General features: G+C 44.0%; 1 protein-coding gene across 1 annotated transcript in view; it reads left to right on the plus strand.

Moving 5' to 3' along the window:
- The window catches only part of plpp4 (phospholipid phosphatase 4), a 41,476-nt gene that overhangs the window by 14,404 nt on the left and 11,526 nt on the right, over positions 1–15,546 (plus strand). The window contains exons 2-5 of the mRNA XM_084020708.1: positions 6,300–6,408; positions 10,927–11,017; positions 14,120–14,183; positions 14,979–15,103. Of these exons, the coding sequence (XP_083876834.1) occupies positions 6,300–6,408; positions 10,927–11,017; positions 14,120–14,183; positions 14,979–15,103 (389 nt within the window). The remainder of the gene's footprint in view (positions 1–6,299; positions 6,409–10,926; positions 11,018–14,119; positions 14,184–14,978; positions 15,104–15,546) is intronic.

Below are 15,546 nucleotides of genomic sequence, written 5' to 3' on the forward strand. Positions count from 1 at the left end.
AGTCGCCCCCTTGTGGCCAGCAGAGAGAATGCAAGGTTTAAGGCAGTTCAGCCTTGGCTTCACTTCTCAGAACCGGAGGTGGCTTCCCGGATGTCAGCTGCTGTCTGTAGCATCCTATTGAACAGACAGATGTGAGACTGGAATCGATTTCCATCAAACACAAGAAGAAAGCGAAACAAGCTCACATCCCGAAACGTCAAAGAACTCCCTTTTTCTAATCCTTCTAATACTCCACTCCATGCTGTTCCACCACTTTGATGGCCGTCGGCCTCTCTGCTCCTCCACGCCGACATTAATACATGCACTGTGTTCTCCAGCTTTATGAGATAGCCCCTTTAACACCAAACACCATTCCTCTTCACCTGTTTAAAAATAGAAGATGACAGAAAACCGAACTTCACAGACGGAGACCAAACACTTTGATAAAGCGCATCCATTACTGATCGACTTAAAGGGAAAAAACAACGTGTAAAAGCAACAACCCGAGGCGTCCGTCCAATCAGCCGCCGCCGAGTCCGCCCTTCTCTCTCTTCATGTGTCTTTTAGTATTTCTGCTTCCATCTCTCACGCTCACATTCTACCAATACATGGGTTTTAGATATCTCAATGTCCACCGCTGACCTTTTTGAAGCGTTTCTGACCGGCTCGACCCTCCCGACGGCCTGTTGGAGGAGGAATGGGGAATTTACCAGCGCTCAATGAGGCCAAAGATGCTCAACAAGAGACGGATGGGAATTTCCCTCAGGGCTGCACACATCCTCTCGTCCTAATAGCTCGCAGATCTCACGAGTCACATTTTCAATCGCTCTCTGCTTTAGGATTAAATGACCGGAGTAATAAGTAAGGGGGGGGGGGGCATGTGGGTGGCTGAGAGAAAGGAGAAAGGCAGGGATGATTGCTCAATTTTTTTGTTGTTCTGGTGGAGGGAAAAGTCATTTCAAATTCTATCCCAGAAGCTCGGCAAAACACGGCTCGGCTCCTGGATCGCCAAGCACGTGCACGTGGGAGAGTGTGCACGTGGAATGTGAATGTGTATTGGGGGTTCACTTTGAAAAAAAAGGTTCTACCTGAAGATCGTCCCCGAGCTAACTGTAAGACATCTGGAGACCTCTCTCTCGCTCCTCACCGCCCTGTATTCTATTTTGTTCTCAGAGGTCAAAGGTCGGCTAAGTGAGCCGTGCGGCTATCAGAGCTGCACTTTAATAAGAGCTCTCCGTGTTTGGCTCTCGCCACGCAAGCACACGTAATGCGATCAATATTGATGAAACCTTCAGCTTCTGTTTGGATCTATCCGTGATCGGCCGAGACACACACACACACACACACACACACACACACACACACACACACACACACACACCAGAAGATCATTTTTCCAACTTAGATTGGTGAAATTGGGAGCTCTGCCTGGAGTTAATCCAACCGAGCTCTTCCACTCGGATGTATGCGTCACTGCTTCACAGCATATCTCACTAATTAAGGAGGAATCTCTTCTCTCTGCTCTTTTTTTTTTTTTTTTAAGTCACGATGGCAGAAGAAATGTATTCCCAGGGACAGATTCTGCCCACGATGCATTGCAAATCAAGAGCTTTCAAGTCTGTCGCACTCCTCCGTCCCCCAAAAGGGTTTCGGAGGGCGGTTTGTATTTCCGTGCTCGCCAGATTCAGACTGCTCGCCACGGCAGCGACGGAGAGGAAGCGTGGAGCTTTAATGAACAGGCGTTAGGAAAAGGTCAGATGTGGAGATTTAAAGCCGAGGATATGAAGTAGTTACCGTCTTGCTCTTCAGAGGAAGTGATGTGTACTGGATGTGGTCACGCAGCATTAACGAGCCGGACGGCTGAAGCTTCCCACCGCTGCAACGATCGGGTCGTCGGTTAATCTGCGATGATTTGACTCCTATAGAAGCCGTTTAATGCTGAGTAATGCAGACGGAACAGGGCGTAATTCCCCAAGGCAGCCAGCAGGCGGTGGTGAGTTCCTTTTCCCCCCTTCTTTCGGCGTATTAGGTTGTTGGTTTTATATATTTGAGGTCAAATCGTCATCTTATGGGTGTTTATTGATTTGATCGAGCGGTTTGGCTAAGATGCTAGCAGTAGCTTCCACTTGTTGTCATAGCAACGGCAAACATGTTTACTTCCTCTATGACCTCCATAATAAAGTAGCAAATCTGCTCGTTTTAAAGTTGCAAATCTGCTCGTTTTAAAGTAGCAAATTTGTGATTTTTTTTCTCCGACTATTGCCCTCCTGTCTCGAATCCGTTTTTTTTTTTTTATTATTCCGACAGTGATACGCCGTCGTGTTTATGAGCGCCCTCCTTTCTAGAAAAACAGTTCCAATTTACTTTCACACGTCTTCTGTCTGTGTTTCGGAGAGACTTTACAACACGGTTGGTTTTTCTTTCTTCTCTGTTGAAACGTTTTTCCAAACTTGAAAATAAAAGATGACGGGGAAATAATGCGAGAACAAAAACGCCATGAGATTGTTTTTCTACCGCAACTCAACCCTCAATCAACCTTCCTCTCTCTCTTTGAATCAATGTGATTAGAATTACTTCCCAGCAGGATAAATTGGGGAGCACGCTGCGTATGTCATTACCTCTGCTCGGCTAATGTGTCTGTAATCCACGTCGCCCTCCCTTCCCGACTCCACCGCTTCAACCTCAGCCCCCAAATTACAATTAGTTTCCACACAGGCCAAAGCTGCTGTATCCACGTGTATTAAAGCCTTGATTCATTCCAAACCCAGCCGGATGTTTGGAGCCTTGAGGCCTTAAAGTGCGTCTCGACCACATCCTTCTTTTAATAAAGTTTGTGGCTGGAAAAAGAGGAGGCGAGGCGGGAAAAAAAATAACAAAAAACTCGAGGGAAATCCTTCGAGAGCGGTATTGATTTGTTGGAAGATATTGGATACAAATTCTCCCAAAGTAGGAGGAATATTACTTCATGTCCAGCTGGCATTTTCATTTTGAGGTTATGAAAGTGAAAGTGCAAATATGGGGGCGATGTGGGAGGAGTTCGTGGATCACCATCAAAAAGTTATGTTATGATTTTCAATCAGGATTCATTCACAAATATTTGTTCACAAAACGTAAAGTGAAACCATGAGTTAGCATATTTGAATATCCTGAAAATATCGCAATTATCTTGGATAATCGTGACACGAAACTTTCTTATCTACCCACGTTTTTGCATTCTTTGAAGATGAGCAGTTATAAGAAATGCTCTGTGTGTATAAGTGGATGTTGAACATTGAAACTGTAAATATTTTATGTTTCTGTCTGAATCCGGCTGCAGAAGGTTTACGTGTGCCGCCTGCATTCTAATGTGAAAGCAAATATTGTGGTGATTAGTTTTTTATCTCTGCTGTTTCCTTGGAGGGGTGGGGGGGGTCCAAGTCATTAAGACGTCGGGGGGCGGATGCACGGCGACACCATAAGTCTTTCAGAGTGACAGATACACCACGGCTGTATTTAACGACCTGAGAGGAGGTGTGTGTGTGTGTGTGTGTGTGTGTGTGTGTGTGTGTGTGTGTGTGTGTGTGTGTGTGTGTGTGTGTGTGTGTGTGTGTGTGTGTGTGTCACCGGCGTCGGAACAAGACAGGTGAAGGGAGGACAAGCGAGTACTTCATGAAGCGTATTGTGTATCATTACCACGGTGACGCTGAAGGGAATCGTGCACAAGGAGCTCAGCAGGCTGTAAAATGAGCTGCTGCTGATTAGACTACAGAAACACATCATAACACACACACACACACACACACACTCATCAGCGGACCAACAAATGGACTTCTAACACAGCGTGTAATCCGCCACACACGCCTCTCACAGATTCAACAGGGATAATTGATTTCCCCGTAGCTTGAAGAGAGAGAGACAAGGTTTTTATTCTCCATGCATCCATTCTAGTGTAGGAACGTTTGCAGCCTTCATGCCTCCACAGTGAGATCCACCGTCAGACAGCAGCAGATGTGGTAGAGATGCCTTGCTGAAGGGCATGAAGGTTTGAGAGAGCATAATTCACTCAGCTGCTCATCTGGAGAATGAACTGCTGAACCCAAGAACCTGAAGTTGTCAAAGACTTTAATGATTTGTCCATTACTTTAGCGATATACTATCTATATAACGCTCAGTCAGCAGCCCTACACTCAGTGATGCATAGCGTCTTTTCAAAATAAACTTCTGTCTTCATGGGAAGTTTCAGCAGCAAAACCACTGAGTTTAGTTCTTTCTTTATTCCACGTCGTCAGTTGACCGTCTAATAACGACACACTCGCTTTACGTTGGAGTCAGAGTCGACTCCTCTCTGGATGTATAGAAGTCTATGAGAAAATGGTCCTACTTCTCTCTGCTGGCCACCAGGGGGCGACTCCTCTCTGATTGCATAGAAGTCTATGAGAAAATGGTCCTACTTCTCTCTGCTGGCCACCAGGGGGCGACTCCTCTCTGGTTGTATAGAAGTCTATGAGAAAATGGTCCTACTTCTCTCTGCTGGCCACCAGGGGGCGACTCCTCTCTGGTTGTATAGAAGTCTATGGGAAAATGGTCCTACTTCTCTCTGCTGGCCACCAGGGGGCGACTCCTCTCTGGTTATATAGAAGTCTATGAGAAAATGGTCCTACTTCTCTCTGCTGGCCACCAGGGGGCGACTCCTCTCTGGTTGTATAGAAGTCTATGAGAAAATGGTCCTACTTCTCTCTGCTGGCCACCAGGGGGCGACTCCTCTCTGGTTGTATAGAAGACTATGAGAAAATGGTCCTACTTCTCTCTGCTGGCCACCAGGGGGCGACTCCTCTCTGGTTGTATAGAAGTCTATGAGAAAATGGTCCTACTTCTCTCTGCTGGCCACCAGGGGGCGACTCCTCTCTGGTTGTATAGAAGTCTATGAGAAAATGGTCCTACTTCTCTCTTGATGTATTATCTCAGTAAACATTGTAAACATGAGTTTATGGTCTCAATCTCTAGTTTCAAGTCTTCTTCAATCCAGCATGATGTTCATTTAGTACATTATGGTCCATTTAGAGTCCACCAGACCAGAAAGCAGGGGATGCTTTAGGGGGCGGGGCTTACCTGCTGATTGACAGGTCGCTACCAATGCTAGTTAGCTACTAAGATGACTTTAACACTTCGCTGTAAAGTTGACCACTAACGGGGCGTACCCACCAAACGCGATGAACGCGATTGAAACGCGCGACAAATGAAATCGCGTCGCGCTAGACGCTCCAGTTTTGACGCCGGTCCAATATGCCAAAAAACGCCTCATCGCGGCATCGCGTCATCGCGTCGCGCGACAAGCCCGCCCAAACAACAAAATTTCTTCCGCCATTTCATTCTCTCGTCGATCATGGCTGAGATAACCACCATCGCTGCACTGTATCTACTCTGGAGAAGTTCCCAGCTTCGTCTGCGGGCTAGGCGCCGACGTCGGTTCTGGGTGCATGCTACCCTACGGAGGCGGCGTGAGCTCGGCGAGTTCCACCGTCTCCTGCAGGAGCTGCGCCTGGACGACGGCCGGTTCCAGCGGTACTTCAGGCTGACTGTTGCCCAGTTTGTTGCCGGCAAAAAGCGAGGGAACACCAGGACGTCCGTACGTCAGCACGTCGGTGACGATCTCAACGCTGATAGGCTGTCGCGGCGCGTCTTCACGCGAATTCGCCGCAAAAGTTCAATTATTTCAACTCGAGCGATGGCGCGATGAAGCGATGGCGCGATGAAGCGATGAAGCGATTTTTCGCGTCCATCGCGTCCATCGCGCCGCGCTATCGCGTCCATCGCGCCGCGCTATCGCGTCCATCGCGTCGCCCGGCGCGATGAAGCGTCTAATCGCGTCTTTGCATTGACTTTACATGTAATCTTGTCGCGCGATGAAGTTTCATCGCGTTTGGTGGGTACGCCCCGTAATGCCTTCCTCATTCCCTCCATAAATACCACATTTCCTCAAAGACATCACTGTAGCTTGATAAAGACATTTGAATGTAATGTTTGTTCGGAGGGACAGTTCAGCCTCTCACAGCTCCGACGTTGTAGGCGAGCGGCCGATTGAATTGTTCTAGAAGGCCGGTGACAACACGACTTGCTGAGGCGTCAGAGAGCAAGGTCGTGTGTGATGGATGGCGGTGGCCAGGGAGGAAGCAGGAAGCAGGAGCATGCTGATGAGTTCCCGCTGGGCAGCCGGCGTGGAGGCGATCCTGGAGGAAGTCCCGTCCCTGGAGGAGAAGCAGCTCTGCAAAGCTTTTAAGATAAAAACGACCGAATGCCTTAGAATGAGTACCTGATCAGTGTGTGTTTGTTCTTTGCCACAGAATGACAGAGTTCCTGAAACCTTTTGAGAGGGTGATTCAGCCGGAGGAGCTCTGGCTCTACAAGAATCCTCTGGTGGAGTCGGACCACATTCCCAAGAGGGTCATGTTCGTGAGTACCTGCTTCTTTTTATTCATGCATTCTTCTCGTTACACACTCCATTACCACTAAAGACTTGTTTTTCTTTTATTTGCGGGTCACTTGAAGTATCGGCTCGAGTCTTGGTAATGTTTGTGGTTCACAAGTCCTTCATTTAGGACCATCAATACCACCAAGCCTCTTCTTTCCACTGTGGAGTCCAGGTCTGGGCTCAGGGTCTGGACTCAGACTCTCTCTCTCTCTCTCTCTCTCTCTCTCTCTCTCTCTCTCTCTCTCTCAGAAGTGTGTGATGAAAGGTGAAATGTTAAGATTAATTTTTATTCGATGCAGCACGGAATGAAAGTCTTTTTTCTAAATGCAGAACGACCGGATCTCTTGGCAAACGTATTTTCCTTCAGTCCGCTGAGATTCAGCTCGTTCCATGTTGTTGTGAGTCATACGTTGTTTGGGAGACACTCGCGGATGTTCAAAGGGTGATTATGGTGAAATACGACACCCACGATGCCAAAACAAACTGCTGTGAAACCTGAGAATCCGACGTATTTCCCATCAAACGTCGACCTTCTAATGACATGGCATCTTTAATTATACTAACACAACTTCTGCTTATTTCGCCCAATGACAGCTGGGATCGGCTCCAGCCCCCCCGCGACCCTGAATACAGGATAAGCGGTAGACAATGGATGGATGGATGGATGGAACTTCTGCTTATTTGCTTTCTGGCCATGAAATGAATGAAAATCAGATACCAGTCTCACGTCTGTACAAAGGCATGAAGCTAGAGGCAATTAGCTTAGCTTAGCATAAAGACTGGAAGCAGGGGGAGGAGCTAGCCTTGCTCTGTCTGAACACTCTGTACGTCAATGAAACATTTACTCTTTTCCCAACAATCGAACATCTTTGTCAGTCCTACCCATTCAACTAAATCTGCTAAAATAAATCAATAAAATGAGTCGCCTTGGCTTCACCAATAATCAATATAGATGCGTTAAATCTTATGAATTCTTAATTATGACGTTTTAAGACACTCCTATTGAAAAATGTTCAAAATAACTGAGCAATGTTCAATTACTTTTTTTTTTCAGCATATTTTAAATAATCATTCCGTTGTCTGTTTATTTTTTCACCTTTCAGAAGAATACAGAGAGTCTCACTCGCATTAATGCATGTTTATTTCATGGATATAGAATTTTGGTTAAAAGTTACTGAATCGAATCGTTCTAAAATAAAATTGACCTTGGAAAGCTGTGCTGAGCGATATCTGTCATTTCATGCTGGAACTAAACTTCTCCTCACTGCATTCATAAAGAAACCGCTGGATGAATGTGGAGTTGCTGCATGTTGAGACTAGTGATAAAAGATTGTAGCAGATTTAGTGGATCGAGATAGAAGTACTCAGTATGTTGGTTGTGGTGAATTTATGTTATCAGGATCGCTGTCATGGTAGAGAAGTCAAAAAATAGAGCCTGATTTAAAGAAATACAGGATAAAAGACATTTAGTTATGCTGTATTTGTGCAGGGAGACTTAATGATCATTTTATTATATATTATATAGGTTTTTTTGTCTTATCTGTGACGCAATACAGATATTTGTGATTCCAGGATTTTAGTGTCGGGATAATATTGTGAATTATTTGGGATAATAGTGACATGAAATGCTTTACATTTCTCATCTTTACATCATTTGTTCTAACGAGCAGAAAATCCCTGACTCCTCCTCCGCCTCTGTCTGAACCCTATTATGTCTCATTTCCCTTTTCAGCATGCTTTATAAAAAGTCTTGACAGTTCACATTAACATCAATGTCTGCTGATGTTTGCTTGTGGCAGGCCACTAAATAATGAGCGTCCTCTTCTGGGGCCGAGACCCTGAACAGTCCAGCACCTTCAATGTCATCGTCTGACGGGAACCTCGAAGGAGCCGGAGAATTTATCCGTCCATTAAAAACCTCAAATCCAGTCCACGGACGTCAGCTACATCATGACTCACCTTCGTTAAGATATATCCTGAATTAAGCCTCCTGAGGCTCTCTCACTCACTCTCTCATTACGGGAATATTTTTAGTTCTTGCTGTTTATTATTGGACTCTCACGGGAGAACGTACCTGTAGTTCATGAAACAGCAGAAAACACACCTCAAATCAGTGCTCATCTTCCTGCTGCTCTCATTTACCTTGAGTTGTAACTCGCAGGGAAAACAAATAACGTTTCCAGAAAAGATATCTGGGATGCAGCGAAGTATTAAAGTGATTTGCACTGAGAGCTGGAGTCTCCCTGCAGAGCTGCGTCTGTGAGTCCTCCTGCAGGCAGAGCTAACTAGGTTACAGTTATTCACAAACCAAGAGGAGTATGACCTTTGAATTATAAATAGAAGAACATGATCCCAGTTAATAGAAAACAAGGGTTTCACAGTTAAACAAATGCACATTTTCATGTTCTACTCCAACAAAAAGACACTTTATTTGATGTCTGAATGTCGACCTGTCTCTTTAATCCCCTCCAAAGAAAAGCTCTGAAAACGGGATTTATTCCCGACGTCAGTGAACGTGTTCCAGAAATGTGAAGTAGATGAATGAAGAGGAGCTCTTTAATGGTTAAAAGACTGCTCATTTATCAGTTTGGCAAAACAAAATATTATGAGACCATAATGTGTTTCCATGGCAACGCGAACCCTCTTGTAAGTATCCTGCTGCTGCCTCATCTGCATACGACTCTTCACATCTTTGGTGAGCGTGTCGAGCTTCTGTAAGTACCGTAGAAAAACCACACGTTGGTGACTCACTGTGGTTCCCTCGCCGTGATGGAGTGATGGAGCCGCTGTGACTGAAAGGTCACATGATACTCAGGGTGCCGAGTTGCCACGGCGTTGTTGCTTTCATGCAACTTTTTTCCAGGAAACATTTAAAGGGAAACATGAATCTGGATTGAAAGTCGGTCATATATACGACGGCGTGTCTCGGCAACTGTAGGGAAAAAAAACACGGAGCCGAGAGAGGGGGGCAATATTCAGAGAAAAAAAGTTGCAAATTTGCTCCTTTATTACGATGCTAACAACCGGCTAGCTAAGCTTTCACTTCTCATAGTGGAAGTAAACACGTTGCTTGACCGGATGTTTGCCGTTGCTATGAAGTGAAAGCTACCGCCCCGATCAATAAACAACCATAAGGTGATGATTTGGCCAACAATAAGCATCAACATCATCACCCTAAGGACCTTAACGAGGTGTTGTCATACGTTGGGATGATTCATTACAAACATAAATGTACGTTCATGGGAAGTTAGCTAGCATAGATGCCGGTTGTTAGCATCGTAATAAAGTAGCAAATTTGCGACTTTATAATCTCAAAAAAGATTCAACGAAAAATGTTTATTTTTTTTATGCTGAATTCTCCATATCAGCCACTTGTTCTATCTATCACGCCATGCAGGAGCTTGTTCTTCTATGGTTCCTCCTCCTCCTCATCATCATCATCATCATCATCATCATCATCATCACAGGGTTCCTGTTGCTCTGAAATAACCAAAGTGATGCTGCTGCTCCTCGTTCAGCGTCTCTCAGCTGTTATAATATTTATTTCATCCACCCACAAAGCATCTGCTATTAATCAGAATGTTGATTTTAATGACACGACCAGCAGATATAAATGCTATATATATATATATATGTATAAGTATATGTATAGAAGTACAAACACTCCAGGCTATCTAGATGACAATATAAATTACAGTAAATCAGTAAGAGAGGTTGTTTATGGATATAATAAGAAACAGCAGCTGTTTGCCGGCTTTCTGGATAAAAACTTGAGTCACATTGAGGTGAAAATGTCGTTCAGGAATGAAGTTAGTTAGAGGTTTGATCAACTATTCTGAACACAGAAGGAACCGTCTCAGAGAGATTATTTTGAGATGTTTCCAGCTGTGTGTCGGAGCTCTTTGACGGCTCCTCGGCTCCTCGGGGAACGTTTATGGGATTAGAAGGAGGAGTCAAGGCGACGGGTATTTAACTAAATGAGACATCATCACCTCGGGGCCGTCAATTTATATTTATATCCAATTAAGTCTGATCTGTGTCTGTTTGATATATATATATATATATATATATAGATGCTTTTCTGGGCGGTTAAACAGATTAAAAATCAAACATCCAACATCCACTAAATGGAAGACATATTTTACGATCTAAATAGACATTTTAACCATTTAATTATGTTTCTATTAGGGCTCAAACTACTAAATCTAAAGTGTTTAAAGATGTTACAGTATTTGTCTGTGCCTGTTCCACGACGGCATGAATAAACATTTCTAACTCGGGTGGTTCCTGTTGGAGTCCTGAGTGGGATCACACGGCTGTACTGAGGAGCGGCAGCGTCTTATAATAAAGGAAATGACTCTCTGACTTGAGTTTTTACGACCTGTGTGTCTGCAGGCAGAGAAAGGTGTGATGAATGTGACTCTGATACCTCTCATCAGGCGATGTGCAGCACGTCACCACAACCGGACCAATGTGTGTGTTGTGTTTCTTCCTTGCAGGCGATCTCGTTCCTGACGCCTCTGGCCGTGATCTTCGTGGTGAAGATAATTCAGAGGACGGACAGGACGGAGCTGAAAGAGGCGTGTTTAGGTACGTGGAGCCACTTATTATATCTCTCCCCCCCTTCGTTCTACCTGGGAGCGTGAGCTTAATTGGTCACCTTGAACTACTTCATTGGGTTTAATGGTGCAGAGCTTCCCACTGTGTTCCAGTCTGCTGCCACACAAGTTCATCTTAATCACAGAGGAGTATTTACACGCATTTTAAATTTCATGCTGAATCTCACAGCATCTGGACTCCCTCCCCCCTCCTCCCCCCTCCTCCCCCCTCCTTCGCGGGGTCAGGAGGACGTCAGACAGTAAGGGAGTTGAGCCAATCAGAGAGACACATGGATGTGATGAAGAGAGAGCGGGTGGCCTCGATGCACCGGTGTACAGGTTCCAGGGCTCTGTGGGGTTTTAACGGGCCCATTACTGCCTGCAGGGAAGCACTTCCACGGGGCTTTATAGCCGCACAAATCAACATCCCTCAGAAGAACAAAGAACAAAACGGGAGCCCATTATTCCGACACCATCACGGCTTTGAATCAGCGTTACCTCTGGACCCCCGATGAGACATAAAAAAGCACGTTTCAAGGCTGCTTCTGCATATTTTTAACTACACACTGACTTATTTTTTCCCTCCCTAAAAAGTCACTATCTCTGTATTTCTGTTTTTAGTGAGTTTCTAACTCTGAAAACACAAATGGAAATACCAAACAAGTGGATTTGCAACACCAAACTTTTAGTTAATATGTTTTTGTAATATCTCTCATATCCGCTCCTTTATTCTTCCTGAGTGAAGAGAACACAGCGTTCCTGTTTCAGTCGTCTAATAACCTTTTATCATTCCTGCGGCTTAATTGTGCGATTATTCATCAGTCGATATAATGGAGCAATTTATTTATTTCATTTTGCAAGTTTGATTGTCTCTTCAAAAGGCTGCACTTCTCCCGTGATTATGTTTAATTCTGGTTACAAAGCGCCGTGTGATTCATCCTCGGTCGGTGAGACAATGAGAGGAAAAGCAGGAGTTTGGTGTTGGAGGGAAATTTAGCAAATTAGACGGAAGCAGTTTTCTCGAGGATGTCGCTTGAAATTGATTTTGACGTACGGATTTAGTTCCTCAACGGCGAATCAGATTAGTCGTGTTTATGATGTGGCCTTTGGCTCTGATTTACTGAGACTGTACCAACTGTGAGGAATCCTAATGCAGAACAGACCACTCTGGAAGGAGGGGTGTGAGCTTCAACGGCGGCCAATCACATCGGCTGCTCTCATCCCCTTTAAAAGTAACGGACTTGTTTTTTTTTTCTTTTTAAAATTACTATTTGAGGCACATTATTTTATTTATTTATTTTATTATCTTTTTATTTTTTTCTAAAATTTCTAAATGTATAGTAAGTTAATGTCAACACATTTATTTTGTGTTGTTTTCTATTTGAAATGACTATTTGAGGCACATTAAGCAGGTGCTGTAAATGTTGACACATGATATAGAAATGTAAATGTTTTTTTTTACTTTATTTCTTATGTTTACATTTTTTTAAATAAATTTTTTTTATTGTTTTGATTTTTTTCCGATTCAAACTAAATGTAGAATTTTTTTTTTCTCCAAAATTAGTGAATAAAGAGTATCAAAAAATCAAAGTAATGGACTAAACTGGAGGCACAACATCACAACATCGTACCACGTTAGCGAAGACGCTGCGAGGTCGGAGGTTCCTGCTTAACGAGTTCGCCGCTCCTCGTTTGGTGCTGGGAGCTGAACAAACAGGCGTTAAGTGCAAAACAAAAACTGGTGTTGCTGCTGTTGGCTTTCTGCCAGCAAAAAGAACAGCAAACTTCCCACGCCTGGATATATATATATATATATATATATATATATATATATATATATATGAGCCGGAGCAGTGGAAGACCTCCTCGTAGCGGGAGGAATGCAAATTTAATTTCCCGTTTTTCAGATGGAAATCGTCTCATTTCAGGCTTTTTGTTTGCCTGAATTAACGCGCCGTTAAATAACCTCGTGTTAAATAGTCTCCAGAAGGTCATCCGGCTTCAGCTCTGGAGACGTCGCGGTGCGTTCAGGTGACCTGTGGGATTAACCTGCGAGGGCTAACGATGAGCCCCGGCCGTTTGCCTCGCTGCTAATTAAATAAAACGTACGGTTAGAGTGCGATGCCGGTTGCCTGCCTGTCAAGCCGACAGCAATCCTCCTCCATTACCCTTCACCGAAGTTCAGCTGAGCAGTAATTACTTTACAGTTAGATCGGCTCTAAGGAGGCTCGGACGTTTCTCAGCTCCGTACGGATGTTTTTATCCTCGTTAAACATCTGATGATATCAAAAAGTGTTAGAATTAAACTTTAATTTCGGGGGACTACTTTTTTGCAAGCATTAACGGGCCCTTTGTTCATGCTACTTATTACGAAGCACCAGGCAGCAGTGAAGCCAAGGCTGAAGTGCCTTACACTTGCATTCTCCCTGCTGGCCATCAGGGGGCGACTCCTCTATATTATACATACAATAATATGAAATAATAACCTGGATAATCTTGTGCCATAGATATATGATCCAATTAATCCTTTACTTTTCAAGGTCATATTTAGCAAATGGCACCATTTTGAATTTAAAGTTACATTTGAATCACTTGCAAGGGCCGATTCTCCGTTAGAGGGGCCTCCAGTGCACCCGCTTTGGTCCAGAACCAGAGCTGATATATATCTCAACTATTATGGCACGACATTTGGAACGGACGATCACAGATGGATTAATAACTGGATCCCAGAACGTCTGCGGGTCAAAATGATACTTTATTAAATTCTCCGGTTAACGATCTGAAGTTTGCATTCGTGCCAAAACTCTAAACTGAGCTGCTGAAGCTCGGCTTGGTGGCTGAAGGTACGAGGTCTCACTGAGAGGGAAATGTCGTGATTCAGAGAAAGAATATGTATTTTTATATTTCTCTTTGTCAGCATTTGTTTTTAAAACCTGCTTTAATTCTGGAAGTCTTCAGATCCCGACGAGGGGAACGGGCTTCTTTCTTTATCCGTACATGACATCAGAGGAGTGGTCAACCTGTCGTCTGTATCTCCTGCAGCATGACACTGTCTGTCTGTCTGACTGTCTGACTGTCTCTCTCTCTCCTCCAGCCGTGTCTCTGGCTCTCGCCCTCAACGGAGTCTTCACCAACACCATGAAGCTGATCGTTGGACGGTACGCCGAACAAAGCCGAGCACTGCACCGCCTCACCGACGATCACATGTTGTAGATGTATTTATTCTTAACAATGGGATAGTATATATTAATGTACATTTACATGTAAATACATGAGATTATAGCCAGGCGGGTCATTTCCATCTCTAGTCGGCAGGTTGGTGTTCAACAACATTAAAAATCAAAAGACGAGAAACGAGACGATAAAAGAGTTTGGGTTTTGTATTCCAGGTTTGAGGTTTTGACCAAAAGCACTTTCCCTAAACGGTATTACACAGCTGCTCCGGTTGATCTCATTTAGTATCCATCCATCCATTGTCTACCGCTTTATCCTGACTTAAAATTGTCAGAATAGATTTCGTTGATGCCTTCGGCTCATTATTTAAAGACCTTGAGTGTGGAAGGATTGGAAATTGTCCCCGTGTATAACTCCTTAACTATGAAATCCCCAAAAAGTCTTTTAATTGTGCGTTTCGTTTAGAATTTGTTCGCAATTTGTTCGAAAAAGTCACAAATTTGTGACTTTTGCGACCAGAATTTATGCGAGCTAACTTTCCGTGAATGTACGCATTTATTTTTCAAAATTAATAATAAATAAATCAAATTAATCCATCACGTGTGACAACGCCTCGTTAAGGTCATTAGAGTGATGATGTTGATGCTTATTGTTGGTTTTATTTATATGAGGCATCTTATGGGTGTTTATTGATCGGGGTGTATATATATATATATATATATATATATATATATATATATATATATATATATATATATATATATATTTATTTTTTCCAGACCCAGGCCGGACTATTTCCAGCGGTGCTTCCCAGACGGACAGGTGAACGAGAAGATGGTTTGCACCGGACAGCTGGACGTCGTCATTGAGGGACGCAAGAGCTTTCCCAGCAGCCACTCCTCCTGTGAGTACCTGGGGGGGGGGTTCCTGCTGGTCTTCCTGCTGGTCTCCCTGCTGGTCTCCCTGCTGCGTGCAGACCGATGTGCAATCTAATTTTTTGGACCATACTGCTCTCCAGGCTGTTTCTCCCTCCAGCAGCAGCAGCGTGTTAAATAATTCACGTGTTTTCTGTTGTCCAGCAGATGAATGTTAAGTGTGTGTGGTCGTCGTGGGCGGCGACACACACACGCGTTGAATGCTTATTTGGAGCCTCAGACTTGTTAAGAAACCGCCTTTACTTTGATTAAAAGTGCGACTGGGAGGCTTTGAAGCTTCTTTTCCCTTTTAGAAAAATCCACAAACCTCCTGCTATCAATTATGCAAAATCAAAAAAGATATATCTTTATATCCTCCAGTGAGCTGCGACCAGATTGTTGCATGCTTTATATATCTATCTGTCGTTCGTTT

The sequence above is a fragment of the Eutrigla gurnardus genome (genome assembly GCF_963514095.1).
Source record: "Eutrigla gurnardus genome assembly, chromosome: 11".
Lineage (NCBI taxonomy): Eukaryota > Metazoa > Chordata > Actinopteri > Perciformes > Triglidae > Eutrigla > Eutrigla gurnardus.